The sequence below is a fragment of the Tiliqua scincoides genome, chromosome 13, assembly GCF_035046505.1.
Source record: "Tiliqua scincoides isolate rTilSci1 chromosome 13, rTilSci1.hap2, whole genome shotgun sequence".
Taxonomy (NCBI): domain Eukaryota; kingdom Metazoa; phylum Chordata; class Lepidosauria; order Squamata; family Scincidae; genus Tiliqua; species Tiliqua scincoides.
The window spans coordinates 18,623,118-18,640,975 of NC_089833.1; the positions used below are offsets into that span (position 1 = coordinate 18,623,118).

Genomic DNA, 17,858 nt, shown 5'->3' on the forward strand with positions numbered 1-17,858 from the left:
GCATTGCACAAACACAATGTACATTGATAAATAATGCACATAAATAGAAGAATATGTCCTATTTAAAGTATAGTTTTTAAAAGCATGTGATTATAAAAACTGTCCATGGCAAGTGACATCTTGGGAGAGGCATTCTTCTCTCACAGAGCAGGGAATCCCTCTTCATTTTCTAAGGTGAAGCTTGCTATATATGCATGTATCATATAAAACCAGTGAGAGTTTGACTTCAGAACTACTGTCTTATTTGTGTTCAAATGTAATTGGTTAATGAATTGATAAACCAACTACAACTTGTGTGATTATTGGACTGTGGTTTCTTTGAGCCTTGATATAGACTGATGCTTCCAATGATCGTGTTCTAGATTTTCCCAAAGGATAGTTTTCTTCTCTACAGAGAACAGTTTATTTTAAAGAGATATAAGAAAATCAAGGCTAATGTTTAGAGTCTTTTAAAATTATGTAATTTTTTATCAACTTTCCCATGTACACCCCCCCCCCCATGTTTATTGCATTGCAGGTAAAATGATAGAGGACTTTTGGGGTAGTTCCAAAAAGCTTCTAAGTGACCTGAAGTTCCTTGAGGGCTTAAAGACTTACGATAAAGATAATATCCCCCCAGCTGTGATGAAGAGGATTAGAGAGAGATTTATCAATCACCCAGATTTTCAGCCAGCTGTCATAAAGAATGTATCGTCGGCCTGTGAAGGCCTGTGCAAGTGGGTGAGGGCCATGGAGGTTTATGACCGGGTTGCCAAGGTGGTTGCCCCCAAGCGTGAACGACTCCGGGAGGCTGAAGGTTTGCTGGCTGTCCAAATGCAGAAGCTCAACATGAAGCGCGCCGAACTGAAGGAAGTGATTGACCGCCTGCAGGCGTTGAACGACGAGTTTGAAGAAATGAATAACCGGAAGAAGGAACTGGAGAATAACATTGAGATATGCTCTCAGAAGCTGATTCGGGCTGAGAAACTGATCAGTGGCTTGGGAGGGGAGAAGGACCGCTGGACGGAAGCCGCACGTTTGCTGGGAATCCGCTACACCGACCTTACTGGTGATGTCTTGCTGTCTTCAGGCACGGTGGCTTATTTGGGAGCCTTCACTGTTGATTACCGTCTGGAGTGTCAGCAGAAATGGCTGGTCTTGTGCAAGGAGAAAGAGATCCCGTGCTCCAATGATTTCAGCCTCAGCCACACCTTGGGGGACCCTGTCAAAATCCGTGCCTGGCAGATTGCAGGATTGCCAATTGACTCCTTTTCCATTGACAACGGCATCATTGTTTCCAACTCAAGGCGATGGGCTTTGATGATTGACCCTCAGGGACAAGCTAACAAGTGGGTCAAAAACATGGAGAAAGGCAACAAGCTCTCTGTCATCAAGTTGTCTGACACCAACTATGTAAGGACGCTGGAAAATGCCATCCAGTTTGGCACCCCAGTCTTGCTTGAAAATATTGGGGAGGAACTCGATGCTTTCTTGGAGCCGGTGCTGCTGAAGACAACTTTCAAACAGCAAGGGGTGGAGTACATGAGATTAGGAGAAAACATTATTGAGTACTCGAGGGATTTCAAGTTTTACATTACCACACGCTTAAGGAACCCTCATTACCTTCCTGAGGTAGCTGTGAAGGTGTGCCTGCTCAATTTCATGATTACACCGCTGGGTCTTCAGGACCAGCTTCTGGGGATTGTAGCTGCCAAAGAAAAACCCGAACTGGAGGAGAAGAAGAACAAACTGATTGTTGAGAGTGCTGCCAACAAGAAACAGCTGAAGGAAATAGAAGACAAGATCCTTGAAGTCCTTTCCAAGTCAGAAGGAAATATCTTAGAAGATGAAACGGCCATTAAGGTTCTCTCTTCATCCAAGGAGCTATCCGAAGAAATCTCCGAAAAGCAGGAAATTGCCAGTGTTACGGAAACAGAAATTGACAACACTCGGATGGGGTACAAGCCAGTGGCTGTTCACTCCGTGACTATTTTCTTCTGCATTTCCGATCTGGCAAACATTGAGCCCATGTACCAGTATTCCTTGATATGGTTCATCAACCTCTATGTCCAGTCTCTTGCCAACAGTCGGAAGAGTGATGTGCTGGAGGAGAGGATTCACAACATCATTGACCACTTCACTGTGAGCATCTACAATAATGTCTGCCGGTCTTTGTTTGAGAAGGACAAACTTCTGTTCTCCCTCCTCCTGACCGTAGGGATAATGAAAGGGAAGGACGAGATTGACGATGAAGTCTGGCGTTTCTTGCTCACAGGAGGGGTTGCTCTTGAGAACCCCTATCCCAACCCTGCGCCGGAGTGGTTGACTGAAAAATCCTGGGCTGAGATAGTCCGTGCTTCGGGTCTGGAGAACTTGCATGGATTGATGGATCATGTTGAATCTAACATCATGGAATGGAAAGCAATTTATGACTCTGCCAAACCTCATGAAGAGACACTCCCTGATCACTGGGATCTACTCATGGGCCTTGATCGCCTGGTCATCCTCCGATGCCTAAGACCAGATAAAATTGTCCCAGCAACACGAGACTTCATTGCAGAAAATATGGGGCGAATCTATATTGAACCTCCAACTTTTGACCTTGGAGGAAGTTACAATGACTCTAACTGCTGTGCCCCCCTGATTTTCATATTGTCACCAGGCGCTGACCCCATGGCAGGTGAGGTTTAGGAGTATGATGACATATTGTTTGTTCCTGATAAGAATGTGTAGGTGCCTTTTTTGTCTGAGTCCAGACTTGCATCCTATGAAGCCAGAGCTTCCTGTGGGTTAAGCATCAAGGTGCCTCTGAACACCAGTTGCAGGGGGAAAATGGCAGGAAGGGGCCTTCACCTCCTGCTTGTGGCTGCAGGACCACTGCAGGAAACAGGATGGTGAGCTAGGTGGGCCTTTGGTCTGATCCAACTCATGTTGCTCTGCCATGGAGGGCAGCAGGCAAACCCATAGCCTCCTTGGGGATGCAGTGCAGAACTAGCTGTGCTGTTCTTCAGGTACTGAACTGGCCATAGGGACTGAGCATTCTGTTTGTCAACACAAGGAAGAGAGGTGTTGGAAATGGGAATGTGTGACTGAGGAACCTCCTCAGGTTGTTTGGAAGCCCCAAGAGACCAACCTTTACACTGATGTTTAATCCGCCTCTGCTTGGGTTCAGGGTCCTTGCATTGCATTCAGGACTCTGAGGACACCACATGCTTGCTCAAAATGGGTATGTAAATGTGGATGAATTTTTTCTCACTTCAGGACTGTTGAAGTTTGCCGACGACCTTGGAATGGAAAACATTCAGACTATTTCACTTGGCCAAGGCCAGGGCCCCATTGCAGCCAAGATGATCAACAAGGCCATTGTGGACGGGACGTGGGTCATACTGCAGAACTGCCACCTTGCCACCAGCTGGATGCCTGCCTTGGAAAAAATCTGCGAGGAGGTCATTGTGCCCGAGAACACCCACGAAAAGTTCAGGCAAGCCTTTCCTATTTCTTCTTCTATGTCAGGTGGGTCCAAGGTTTTTGGCAGGAGGGCCACATCATTTCTCTGACACTGTGTCGGGGGCCAGGGGAAAAAATAATTAATTTACATTTAAAATTTGAATTAATTTATATGTTTACATAAATGAATATATTAAAGATGAACTTATATGAATGAATGAAGGTCTTGCAATAGCTCAAGGCCTATAAAAGGCCTTGCACAAAGCAAGGCTGGCCTGTCCTTTGCTGCCACTACTGCATCACAGACGCGAAACAACAAGCAGTGGAGAACCATAATACCAGAACCAGGGGACATCCACTAAAATTGAGTGTTGGGCGGGTTAGGACAGACAAAAGAAAATATTTCTTTACTCAGCGCGTGGTTAGTCTGTGGAACTCCTTGCCACAGGATGTGGTGCTGGCGTCTAGCCTAGACGCCTTTAAAAGGGGATTGGATGAGTTTCTGGAGGAAAAATCCATTATGGGGTACAAGCCATGATGTGTATGCGCAACCTCCTGATTTTAGGAATGGGTTAAGTCAGAATGCCAGATGTAGGGGAGAGCACCAGGACGAGGTCTCTTGTTATCTGGTGTGCTCCCTGGGGCATTTGGTGGGCCGCTGTGAGATACAGGAAGCTGGACTAGATGGGCCTATGGCCTGATCCAGTGGGGCTGTTCTTATGTTCTTATGTTCTTATGGAGGGAGCCCTCATCCCACAGCTCACGCGAGAGGTCAAACAGTTGCCCTCATGCTGAGATCAGTTGCGTTGGGCCAGAGCGGGCTCCAACAAGTCTCCAGAGGGCCAGAGGCTCATTGGAGACTGGGCGCTCCCTGAGGCCCGCATTGAGAGGCCTCGAGGGCCGCAAGTGTCCCCAGGGCTGGGGTTTGGGCACCCCTGTTCTGTGTGAATATAGACCCCAAAATCAGGAAGTATCAGTTCCAGAGTTCTGGGCCTCTCAAGATACTAGTCAGATTAGAGCTGAGTTGAGGAGTCTCTCCTTTCAGTCAGACATAAATTGTGTGTTTGCACGCAGAAAACATCCACGCCCGTGTCAGCACATTTGTTTCTCTCTTGCTCCCTCAGGCTGTGGCTGACCAGCTACCCGTCTGAGAAGTTTCCTGTCAGCATTCTCCAGAATGGAATCAAAATGACCAACGAGCCACCCAAAGGAGTGAGAGCCAATCTCCTGCGATCATACCTCAATGACCCCATTTCTGACCCCACCTTCTTTAACAGTTGTGAAAAGAAAGAAATGTGGCAGAAGCTGCTGTTTGGGCTTTGCTTTTTCCATGCTCTGGTGCAAGAAAGGAGGAACTTTGGCCCTTTGGGTAAGAGTGTGATCATTTGGGTCTTTTGCTCTGCAGTACTCCTGCACCAGGTCAACACACAGCAGCCCTGGAAAGACGGATAGCAGGACCCTTGCTTGGGCAGGCTCTGTCTGCTGAGGGCGTGCCAGCCAGCCAGCCAGCCTCTGAGCATCAAGGAGCTCTTTTTCAAAAGTCATAGCAAATCTGTAGAACTGGAATTCCGATCTTGGCTGCTGGCTCCGTGCAGGTCATGGCACAGCCACCGTACCCGTGATTGCGTGGCTCGTTTGCACATTGGTACACGGCTGATGTGCAGATAGCCACCTCCTCCTGTGGCTAAGCAGAAGGTTCGTTCCTATGGATGGTTTCCTCCATGTGTGCAACTGGGCAGTCTTTCTGTCAGGGGGATCCCTCCCTTTGAATGCAGCAGATGGGAGCATTTAATACACGGCTATAAAGTGGGATCGGTCATTCGGCTCTCCTAGGTGGCCGTGCAGGCAGCGGCTATTCAAATGAATGAACGCCCTTGTTCTTCTTCTCCACAGCCCTCAGAATGCAGCTGCTCAGCTGTGAGCTCAGCTATTCCAAAATGATAGCTCAGGAGCACACAAATCAACAAAAGTAGCTTGGAATGCCGTTAGACCTGAAAAACATTCTTAGTTTGTAGTGAGGGGAGATAATTAAAGATAGATATCTCCCAGTCGCCTACAGTATCAAGACAGATGCCTGGGCCTTGTTGTGGGGTTGTTCCAGCTGCCGAAGATGATTCTCCTCCAGTGACAGTTTACTAATATAGTTTACCGTTATTTCCAGAAGAAAGCTAACGATACCCCCGACTCATGTTCCTTTTCCTAAACTGGACAGGCTGGAACATTCCGTACGAATTCAATGAATCTGATCTTCGAATCAGTATGCGGCAGATCCAGATGTTCCTGAACGAATATGAAGAGATTCCATTTGAAGCTCTAACCTACCTAACAGGTGTGGAGCCAGGATTCTGTGACACGGGGGATCTTGTACCAAGGGGTTGCCTTCCTTGATTCATGAACATGATGCTAATATTCATCCCCAGGGGTCCATGACACACCTGCCTAACATCACCACATTACCAGGGCTGCAGTCCTGGACATGCTTAAGTTCCACTGAATTCAGTGGGGCTTACTTCTGAGTAGCCATGCATAGGATTACACTGTAAATTGGTAAAGTCAGATGGTGGGAGGGAGTTTGGGGAATGAGGTCCGTTCTCCCACATGTGGGAATATGTCAAAAGCAAAGCATTTAAGGAGGAAGTCTTTGAAGAGAGAGCCTGGATATCCAAATAAGAAATGCCTCCGAAACCTGGTCCAGCACTGCCACTGATATCTGAAGGTCCTCTTAAAGACTTACTCCGCAGGGAGATCAGTGAGGTCATTACTATGTGCAGCATGTGTGGGATTAGTTGGACACTGGGAAAAGAATGGAGCAACTGACGTGACATTCTCCCAAAGTTGCCCTATTGACCAGCCATTGGTCTATCTGGGATGGTATTGCCAACACAGACTGGCAGCATCTCTCCTGGGATTCAAACAGGAATTTTTCTTTGCCCAACTTGGAGGTGCAGCCAGGGATTGAATGGAACCATTTGCATGCAGTGCCCAGTGCGCTACTACTGAGTGGCAGTCCTCCCTCTGTAGTGTCACAGGGTTTGGCAGACTTACATGTGAGGGTTGACTTCAGAGAGGACCAGCAAGGCACGGCTCCCTTTGTGAAGTTTGTTACTTGGCATTTGTCAATAGCAACAGCCCACCTTTGTGACCACTGTCTTGCCCCAGCTCATCTTCTTGGCTCAGCATCCCAAGGCGCAAGAACTCCCAGCTTCAGGTGTTCATTCCCTTGCATTTCCTCTTCCAAAACTCAGAGCTATATGGGGGTCTAGGACAGAAGCCTAGCTGTGCTCAGCTGCATCAAGCGCTGGATGCCAGTTACACAGACAAGACACTGCAAGCTGAGCAGAGGGCAAGCAAAGGTGGAAATGGAAGGACCATCCCCTGTGCAGCCACTGACTAAAAATGTTCCCTGAGGTCTGTGTTTTGTTCCTGGGCTCTGGCCATGGGGTTGGCCAACCCTTGCCCATCATTCTGATTGAAAGAACGCATTCTGTGCCTTCTGCATGAACATCCTCACATGGTTGTCCTCATGTCCCCTTGATGTTCCTAGGGGAATGTAACTACGGTGGCCGAGTAACAGACGACAAAGACAGGCGCCTTCTTCTCTCGCTTCTTTCCATTGTGTATTGCAAAGAAATAGAAACCGAGGACAACTATAAACTTTCCCCTGGGGGAGAATATTATATACCACCCATAGGGACATACCAGGTAAGGGAGCAAAGGGGAGGGTCAATATCAAGACCTTGGTGTGTGGCCTGAAGCTACCTGATACCTTATGGAAGATAAGTCTGTCTAGGGGCCCGATCCTATCCAACTTTCCAGCACTGATGCAGCTGTGCCAGTGAGGCATGTGCTGCATCCTGCAGTGTTCCTCCTCAAGATGAGGGAACTTTTGTTCCTTTACCTTGTGGCTGCATTGCTGCATCGGTTGGATAGGCTTGGGCCCCGAATGACCTGGTTGGAAGACCAGCTGCACTATAGAAGAAAGGTGGAAGATGCATAAAATCTGGTCAGATGCCGAACACGTTCCTCATGCATGTTGCATCTGTAAGCAAGGCTCATCAGTATCTTCACCAAGTGATTGCATCCTAAAGGTTAAACTTTTGTCTGTCTGTCTGCCTGCCTGCCTGCCTGCCTGCCTGCCTGCCTGCCTGCTGCCATGATAAGAGTGTTAAACTTTCAGGTGTCACAAGGCTCTTGGTTGCTTTTTTGTGGCTAGATGGAATTATCTGAATTAACAAAGAATCCCTCTGGAAACACAAATGCTGCTGCTGCTACTCCTGATATCCCACTTTTTCAGTACATAGAAAAATCTGAACAGCGTAGTCCATAATTTTTTAAAATTTGTATAATCTACCCAACAAATCCTTCAACACGGCAGTAACGGTAACAGAAGAGATGCAGGAACTGTGTCCGATTTACATAGCAAAATCTGCAGAGGCCTCCTGGCACCACAAAGACTACCAGTTTCATCAGTGGAAACTTTTGCAGACTATTTTCCATTGTTTGAGTTGCATGAAGTGGACTGTAGTCCACAGAAGAGCTTGCTAAGAGAAGCTGGTTCGCCTTCAAGGTGCCTAAAGAGTCTTTGTGGTTCGGCTGCAGCTGTTTAATCCTAGACTCTGTTCACTTGCAGCAATGCAGTAAAAGAAGTACAGGCCAAGAAACGGATCTGCTGTGATGCTGTTCACACTGCAATGATCATTTTTGTCCACCTGAATCACTGCATAGAAATGCCTGCTTGCACTGGTGTCTTTGCACTTATGCCTGCCTGCATGGCTGCTGAACAGTCTCATGGCGCAGTTTTTTGACTCTGGATGAGTCAGGGACTGTGCAAACCACATGTTTTCTCATTAATATTCTAGCAAAATATTTAAGCAAAAATTTGGTTTTCTATGTGTTTGGAAAAAGAAAACAAAGTAATTGAATGCCCGGATTTGTTGTATGTTCTTTGTTAGTCTTACATAGATTACCTGAGAAGTCTGCCAATTTCAACCCACCCTGAGGTGTTTGGCCTCCACGAGAATGCAGATATCACCAAGGATAACCAAGAGACCAACCTTCTTCTGAACGGTGTCTTATTGACTCTGCCCCGACAAGCTGGGGGAGGAGGCAAATCCCCGCAGGTACCCAAAAAATATGCAGAGATCTCATCTCAGCACTGCGACTAGGCTTCTCTCTGTTCCATTCAACTGTGATTCAAATGCCAGTTATGTGTAGGTGGCAGATTTCTAACAATCCATTGCTATTAAAGTTTGAATACCCCATTCATATGCGCTTAAATTATTCTGAAGTAACTTGGGCAACACTTAGGGCCTTTCTAGAAGGGGTTTTTTGTGTGCGAAGTGTGCGTGGTTGTTGCTCACTTCCTGCAGGGTGTCTAACTACCTTTCCTCTAGTTCACATTTCTGTGTCCATTGCATTTTCCTAGTTCTTGGTGCAGTATTCTGAGAATATGGCATTGCCATTCTTCCCCTGCCAAATACCACTGGTTGTGTACACCAGCACAAGGAAAGCATGAGCAAATATAGCAAGTTTAGCAAATTATATGTGAAAATGTGCATTGAGAAAGAGCTCCTCCCCCCAAAAAAACCCTCAAAGTGTTGTTTTCAAGTGTATCCCAATTCCTGATTTTAGGAAACTGTTCAGGAACTGGCACAAGACATTCTCTCCAAATTACCAGAAGATTTTGACCTGGAAAGTGTGATGCACAAATACCCAGTGCTTTATGAGGAGTCCATGAATACAGTTCTTAGACAGGAACTTATCAGGTTCAATCGGTAAGTCTCCCTTTCCCCCCTGGCCCTGTAATATCAAAAGGGTCGTATCTATGGAGGTTAGCCATGAGGATAACAGGAGAACGGTTTCATTGATCACAGTGGTCCTTTAGGCAGAATTGATTCATTTTTTTACATTTATGTATCAAGGTAGTTATGCCCTGTCTTTCAAAGGGTTCCCCCAGGATTGCTCACAATAACCATATACAATAATGCAAACCACAGCGTACTGAAAGAAAATGAACATACTCAGTACACAGCAGTCAGGGATAAAAGCAACTGAACACTGGGATGAAAAAAGTATTTAAAAAAATAAATTAATTCTAACTCAATCCGAATTAAATCTGGCAAAGCAAACATTTGAATCAGGTGTCAGAAACACAACAGAGGGGTATTTAAACAAGCATCCAGGCTTAGGGGGTTCTGACAGGGGCAGCAGCCAGGAAGAGTCTGCCCTGTGTCTCTGCCAACCGCTCTTTGGAAGGTAGAGGGGACATGAAGCAGAGCTTCAAAGAAGGCAAAGAAGACAGGCAGATGCGGGGGGGGGGGGGGAGGCAGTGTCATGAATAAGTCCATGTTAGGCCTAAGTTGGCATAAGAAGCCTGAACCAAACTAAGGAAGGTAACTGAGAAGTTGCTAGCCGTTCCCAGCTGCAGGAATGCGGGTAAATAAACAAGGAGGAAGGAATGTGATGTCTCTCCTTTGATGGCCAGGAAGGACAGACAACAAGAATTATGACCAATTGGAGGGCTTGGCACCTTAGCAGACAGAGAGTTGCCTTATCAAGGGTGATTGAGTGCAGCTGTGGATCTTCAGTTGGGAGGGGTAAGAACTATGAGGGGTTAGCAACCAGGCCAACTTCGAGAAGGTTCTGTTCATCAAGGGTTCTGATTGGACAGTCTAATAATTATGAAGTCACCTCAGTACTATTAGCATAAGGGGTATAATAATGAGAGCCCAGGGGGTGTGTTTTGGTTCCCTCTTGGACAGCGAATGGGGTGCAATGTCCTGCACGCGTGTAAGCCCCTTTGTCCATCATTGGCACCTGGCCCCATAGGTAGCCCTGGAGCCAAGTGATCTGGGAAGAGTAACTAACCAGGTGAGAGATAGGTCTTAATAGAGATAGCCAGCTAGCTTTATTGTTTTACTGCTGATATGTTTCCTAGATGTTTATGCCTTTAGCATTTGCTGCTTTATTGTAGAGTGTGTAACCTTATGTACTTAATAAACTATCTTTTACTAAGTTGTTTCATTGTCTATTGGGGACAAAGGTTCAGAATCCTGCCTAGCCGTTCAGCAAGCTACCAAGTACTCATTGAGGTCTAGTAACTTGAGGACTGAGGCTTTAATTGAGAAAGAGCCCAGTGCCTGCAAGGGATAGCCTTAAGCCTAGAGGGTCTCAGTGTCCCTGGACTGAGGCACTGGCACGTACAGGGTGGTGGCAGTACTACCGGGCAAGGGGCCTTGAGGGTTTTAAGGTTCAAGAAACCAAGAACCCTAAGTCTCCTAAACCCCCTTTGTATGTGACAGGCAGTCCTTAAGGAGTCCTGGTTCCAGACTGTGAAGGGCTTTAAAAGTCATAACCCACACCTTGAAAGGAGCCTAGAAACAAGCTGGTAACCAGGACAGAATGTGGGAGCTGTACACTCCCAAGTATAGACTCAAATCAGAACACTTCTGCTGCATTTTGTACAGCTGGAGTTTTGGAATGCTTTTCATGGGTAGTTCTATAGGGCCTGTAACAGGAACTTCATGCCAAAAGACAAAGGGCAGTCTTTGCCTCCTCTCCCCTCAGACTCACGGAAGTTGTGCGCAGCAGCCTGATCAACCTTGGCAAGGCCATCAAAGGCCTGGTGCTGATGTCTTCCGAGCTTGAGGATGTCTTCAACAGCATGCTGGTGGGCAAAGTGCCAGCCATGTGGGCAGCCAAATCCTACCCATCGCTGAAGCCGCTTGGGAGTTATGTGTCTGACCTACTCCTGCGGCTGGTCTTCTTCCAGGTATGCCTGAATTTCTATTCCTGGTTTGTCAGTCCTGCTCCCCAGGGGGACTGCTGAGGAACTGTGACAAATTCCAGGGGAGTGAGCTGCGTGTTACTTCATGATAGCAAGTACACCCACCCAATTCCTTACTCCAAAAAAATTATGGACTACGCTCTCCAGTAATGCTGCATTCCTGGGACAATGTGAATAGCTAGCAGTAGGGACTGTTTTTCTAGCTAGATGCATTTAGAGGATTAATTTCCCACTGTTTGCCCTTTTTGCTCCAACCCAGCCTGCAAATGATGCTGTATAGCAATGTGCTGGGATTCTCTGTGCTCATGTAGCTTCTGGGCTCCCTCTGCAGGGTGTTATTACAACAACCAATTTTGTCAAGCTCTCCACTGTGTTCATTCCATCAAGTGCAGGCAGCTTGTTTTCATCAGCCTGCTTGTTGCAGCTGTCACATTTGCTTAATCTCTTTTTCTTTTGGTTCTTTTAATATTTCAACACCTTGCCTGCATATTCACAGATAATTCGGTGGGTTGTCATGTCTGATCTCGGGAGGGCACTACTGCAATTTGATTTTAAACCAGAACCTCTGGCTTCTGTGCTTTCTTGAGAGGGCTGGTTGTTTTTCTAACTGGCCCCCCTCTGCCTGGTTTCTTTAGCCTGGGATGGTGATAGGATCTACCAGTTCCCCCTTCATTCAGTACGCTGAGTGCTAAGCACTGGGCCAACTCCTTTTGGCCAGCCTCTCAGGCCAGAGCTATTTCAACCTAAATAAGTTAGCATAACTTTTCATGGCAGGGCCTGATGATACTCATTAGGATGTTCATTGCAAGGTTGTTCCATCAAGGGTTTGTAGCTAATGATATTGGCTTTTTATGTTCTCTTTAAACACAGGAGTGGATCAAACATGGACCCCCGAATGTGTTCTGGCTCTCTGGCTTCTACTTTACTCAGTCTTTCTTGACGGGTGTTTCACAGAACTATGCTAGAAAATACACTATACCTATTGATCATATTGGATTTGAATTTGAGGTAAAGTATGTGCAATTTCATTCCATGCTTAAGGGTCTCTAGTATATGTCATGTAAAACGAAACGTGGAAACCTACCACTGAGAATAGAATCTGGAGGAACTGCATTTTCGCTACGAGAGATCAAAAAGGTGACCATTCCTCAGTATATTTGTTTTATTCTTACTCTTCATCCACGGCTCTCCCCTCAACTTACAACTGAGTAGGACACTACAGGACAAAGATAAGAGAAGATGCAGAGTGTGGAGGAAGAGGCTTGGGAAAGGTAGCCAATGATGCAGGAAAAGAGAGTCTGTGGGGGTCTGCAAAAGAGGCCCATTGAGGAATGAGTTGAACACAGGGAGGGAGGTTTCTAGATGGATAGAGGTGGGGGAGACTTTTCTAAATGGAGAAGATGCAAAGCCCAGAGTAGGAGAAAAGAGCAGAGGGAGGCAGATCCTGTAAAGGAATTTGGAACTTGCAACAAAACTTTTCCCAAGTGAAAATGCTCCAGGAAAGAGAGCAATGCTTCATTTTTAAAAAATTGTGTTTGTTTATAGCTCAACATTTTTTATTTTGCACTTCAAAAATTAACAGACTTCTGTAAGATGGTTACAAAGGAGGGGAGGGGCAAAAGGGAGAAGGTGGTGGTTCGAAAAGGAAAGGGCGGTGCCGGAGGTGTGGAGTCAAAGAGGGCCTGGTCAGGCTGTGTGTCTCGGGGCCCACAGAAGCCTGAGGTCAGTCCTGCTTGAGTGGACATTGAAGGGAGACGAGAGGATAAAGTCACCCAGGTAGAGCCCTAAAAGAAGAGGACTGGATGCTTGTAGCTGGGGCAGAAAGTGGAAGTGTGGAACAGTCTCCAAGGCAGGATCACAGTGGGGAGGCAGTGGGCTATTCTGAGCAGCCTCTGCCTGGAGGAGAGGTGGCAGGGAGAAACCACAGGAGTGTAAAGAGTGTAAAAGGCGAGTTTGGAAGAGTGTGTCCTCTCCATCTGATTGGCCAGTCTGTTTGCAGAGATTGCAGTTAGCCCAGCAAGCAACAACTGGGGGCATTTGCCTGGACAGAATGTCAGGGAAACAGGAGGGCCTCTCTGCAGGAAAACTTTGTGATTGCTGAAGAAGCAACTTCATGTCTTTACTTTTCTGAATGGTTTGACATGTTTCCGAGGCCGCGTTCTCCAGAGCCTGTTCAGAGCTTTCAAAGACCAGAAACAACAGAGGCCATTTTCCCTACTTAATTGATCCCTTAGTGTTGGAAGATAATAGTCAGTATAAGATTAAATAATTGATGATATGTATTAATGCCAAATGGAGAAAAAAAGGGGGAAAGGCGGGCGCTCAGGAGTGACTGCAGCCCTCTGGGGAATGGTGCAGAAACGGGCTCGGAATAATGAGTCCAGAGAGCATTAAAACAAAAATATAACAAGCAGGCAGAGACACCAGAACCTGTGGGAAAAAACAGCCTGTCCCTTCTGCAAGCTGCATAAACACTTCGTTCCTTCTTTTTATAAAACTTGTCATGGGCTACAGAAAAAATGGAAAGCGTGAAGGGCAACCTCTGTGGATATAGTCTGGGCAATATGACGAGTATGGGTGCTGGTTCTAGAAGTGGGCTGTCCCTGAGTGTTAAACGTAATGGACTGGCAACGGGATGCAGGTTTCTTGTTGTCTTGGGCCACTGAGGCATCTGGTGGGCCACTGTAGGATACCGGTTGCTGGACTAGATGGACCCTTGGCCTGATCTTGTTCTTATGCCAGTTGTCTTAATGGACAGTGCCTTGGTTGTCCTCAGGGACAGAGCTTATCTTTGCTTTGTTCCTTCCTTTGTAGGAACAGGATGCGTTTCCAGTCTGCCTGCCAGCCATGCTTCCCAGACTGAATGGGAGAAGTAATAGCTTCTTCTTGGGGCATTTTCTATGTCAGGGAGTGCTTGTAGCTCAGCAATTGAGGGTGGACTTTGTATGCAGCAGTTCTTGAGTTCAATCCCTGTATTACACCATCCACCAGGGAGAAGTCATGTGTGGGCAATCAACAGGAAGACGCATGCATCGGTGACATCCCTCATATAATGGGACTCTGTGATACAAGAGGTGGCAACAGCCACTAATTTTGGTAAAAGATTAAAGCATGCCTGTGTTTTGCTTGTAATATATACAGGGTGACCCAAAAGTAGGCGGACAGTAAATGATAACATTTATTCCACCTACTTTTGGGTCACCCTGTATATTTAACATCTCTGCACCTTTGTTTTCATATCAACACCCCATATGTACCACTCCCTAGATTCAAAATGGGAAGACAGGAATGGCGTGGAAGTGTGGAGGCACTCTAAACCACCACTCTACTCTCTTCCACACTTCCACTGTATTCCTTTCTTCCTTTTCTACTCTATGGAGTGAAAGGAGGGGGAGTGATAGAGGGAGGCAGGCAGACATGTGACCTCTGGCAGTCCACCTGAAGCAACTGCTCTTGGTAAGCCTCACGGATGTGGGAACAGAAGAGCCAGGTGGCCATGAATAAATGAACATCCCAGTCAATTAAGGCAGGTGTGACTTAGGAATGCCATGACAAACGGGGTTGTGGAGAATTATTGAGGCAAGCAGGCTTTAAATTTTCAGGCAGTGCATTGTTCACAGAGCACGCACAGTGGTTACTCATTTCTTGCACAGGATCCAGGCCATGTCATAAAATCCTGTTTCTCCTCCTTCCCTTGACCCAGGTGATGAAAGAGGAGCACAATATGGAGACAGTGCCCACAGATGGGGCCTATGTGAAAGGGCTCTTTTTGGAAGGGGCCCGCTGGGACAGGGAAGCCATGGAGATTGGCGAGTCGCTGCCCAAAATCCTCTATGATGTCCTGCCCATCATTTGGCTGAAGCCTGGCGAGAGCACCCAGTTTCTCCACCAAGACATCTACACCTGTCCCGTCTACAAGACCAGCGCCAGGAGAGGTGTCTTGTCCACAACAGGCCATTCCACCAACTATGTTCTCTCCATTGAGCTTACTACCAGCCTTCCCCAGAAACACTGGATCAACCGGGGAGTGGCAGCGCTCTGCCAGCTGGATGACTGAATTGGGATCATGCTGTGTTCCTGCCATTTATTCTCCAATTAAAGTATCTACTTTCACAGACTGGCCCCATTTCCCCCCCCCCAACTGTGAGGCAGTCCATGTGCTTTCTTTAGTTTTATGGCTGTTTTGCACTGAAGAGGAAGAACAGGACCTTCCTCCACTGTTCTGCCAAGTGCTGGCACCCATGGGGACCCACTTGCTCCCAGGCTGACTTAGGTGGGTGTCCCTAGGCAGAGGAAGCTGAGGGACCACTGCCTCATTCTTCTTGCCCAACTCCTTGTCCAGGTATCTTGTTTAGCTCTGCTTCTGACTTCTTCCACTTCCTGACATCCCTTTCATTGTTGCCTTTTATGGACCTTTCAGGAGTCCTGCCTCTCGTTGCTCTTGCCCAAGACCTCCGTGAAGAGCCTCTGCAGGAGAGGGCACTATGGACCAGGAAGTTTCCAGATCACCTCTCACCTTCACTGTGGCCCTGGGCCTGAGCAAGCCACTTCCTCTGGGCCTCGGCTACAAAAGGGCAGATAATGACTCTTACCTACTTTACAGGGCTGCTTAAGGCTCACAAGAAGATAATTCACGTAAATACTCAAACACTTCTTACAAATTATCATTCCTGGCTTTCACCCCAAAATGTAGTATCCTAAGCAGTGATGCTGCTTAGAGAGGTAGCTCCCCTTTCTAAAAAGAAAGGGACACAGCTTTTGCCATAGTGGCTGGTCATGTTAACTTGCTCTTAGTCTCAGCAGCTTGCTAGGTGCTCTACAGCATGCGTGCATGAGAGAGAGAGAGAGAGGATGGCAAGCAAGGCGCGCAAGCTTCTTCAGGGCTGACTTGGGCGAGGCTCTCTTGACTAACTGGATGTGCAGTTGACTCCTTTGCTTGACATTCATCACATTTTTGTAACAAAGTCAGCCTGGGGGAGGGGAATCTGGATTGAGTCCATGAATGGAGGCGATCCTAACCATCCCCCCCACTGCTTTCCAACTGAAAATCACAGGTCATCAGGATTACATCAAGACAATACATGCAAAAGCTGCTCTTTCCCTTTCTCTGAGAACACAGTACAGGTGGAAATGGTAAATCAAGCCCCCCACACAATGATGCAAAGCTGGTGTAGCACAGTGGTTGATTCAGCTGTCAACTGGATTTCTGGGGTTTAACTCTTGCCCCTGCCATGAACTCACTTGATGGCCTTAGGCCAGTCATTCCCTCAGTCTTCTCATCTGCAATATAATATGGGGATAATGATAGCTTCTCTGTAAGATTGTTGTGAAGATTACAACAAGATAATACATGTGAAACACTCTGCATGCTCAGAAAGTGCTATATAAATGCTCAGAATGTGGGGAATCCCAAGCAGGGTGCTCACCTACTCGCATAAAGTGGTATCTAGTTGGTTCTTTGCAGTCTCCGGGAAGAGAAGCCAGTATTGTAGATGCTGAAGAGGAAGTGTGCCTGGAGGAGGAAGAGCAAGTGGCAATAATGGCTCATATCTCTGGCGGTAAGGAATGCTCGTGGAGGGTCAGGGTCTTGGCTTTGCTTCCAGGAAAACCCTGTCGCTCAGAGCCTGGAAACCTGAAACAGGGTCTTCTCGTTCTGCCTCAGAAGGCCCTAAAAACAGCCACTGCTGCACTTGTGTTCCTTCTGAGGATTCCGTTCAAGGGAAACAGTGAGTTGTGGAAGCAGAAGCTGGCTGTTCACGGAAATGTGGTTGGCTGGTAACTCCCACGTTACAATCCTCCCTCCTCCCCCACAAGTAGTTTTCAGTCTTAAAAAAATGTTTATTACAATAAAATAATAGCAATAAAAAGTGCCATACAGACTTCTAATCATGTTGATATAGAAAAATTGCTTAAACAGAAAAGCAAATATTAAGCCACAGAGCTTAAATCAGAACTGCTGAAAAAACACGAGAGGCAGGCCTAAAGCATACGTGGACAAACAGAACTGAAGGGTCTGGGGGCCGGGGCGTCCCACAGGAGAGAAGGAAAATGCACCAGCCTGTCTTAAGAGAGATCTGTACACATCTTCACTTCAGCTCCTCCTGGGAAGGTTTCATTAACTGAAAATATTTATGCAGAGCCTTCTTGTCAACAGCATTCAAAATGCTTTGCAGACAGTTGCAAAAGCCATCTGAGGTGTGGCGACTCCCCATGTTCAAAGAATGGCACTTTCAGCACAGCCTTGATAACCTTTGCAGACTGTCACAACTGAAGCTGTTTTCCCAGGAGTCACCCATTCTAGAGGCTGTTTCTTTCTGGACTGTTCAAGAGACTCAAGATGACTGCCTGAAGCCACCTCCAGAACTGGGATTGTGTGCTGTCATCATGTTGTAGTACCATGACTCAGCTAATTGGGCCATGAAATGCCTTATCACTTGCCCCCCCCCCCAGGCTGCAAGGCTGTTGGTGTTTAACTGATGCGTGTGCTGAACTCCGATATGACATTTTAAATTACCTCCATGTGTCCAAGGAAATCCGACAGCTTAAGCAGCAGCATGGCTAGATTTCTGAGGACAAATGCAGTGACTGAGCAGAGACCAGTCTGTAGATGCGGACCTCTAAAAGGTGTCCAACTCTCCCTCAGTTA

At 46.9% G+C, this 17,858-nt stretch overlaps 1 protein-coding gene across 1 annotated transcript in view; it reads left to right on the top strand.

Annotated features, from left to right (window-relative positions):
- Positions 1-15,269, top strand: part of DNAH3 (dynein axonemal heavy chain 3) — a 74,914-nt gene extending 59,645 nt beyond the window's left edge. The window contains exons 52-61 of the mRNA XM_066609476.1: positions 518-2,659; positions 3,241-3,460; positions 4,551-4,795; positions 5,639-5,755; positions 6,971-7,128; positions 8,379-8,546; positions 9,058-9,200; positions 10,993-11,197; positions 12,083-12,220; positions 14,916-15,269. Coding sequence (XP_066465573.1) covers positions 518-2,659; positions 3,241-3,460; positions 4,551-4,795; positions 5,639-5,755; positions 6,971-7,128; positions 8,379-8,546; positions 9,058-9,200; positions 10,993-11,197; positions 12,083-12,220; positions 14,916-15,269 — 3,890 coding nt within the window. The remainder of the gene's footprint in view (positions 1-517; positions 2,660-3,240; positions 3,461-4,550; positions 4,796-5,638; positions 5,756-6,970; positions 7,129-8,378; positions 8,547-9,057; positions 9,201-10,992; positions 11,198-12,082; positions 12,221-14,915) is intronic.
- Positions 15,270-17,858: the final 2,589 nt, after the last annotated feature.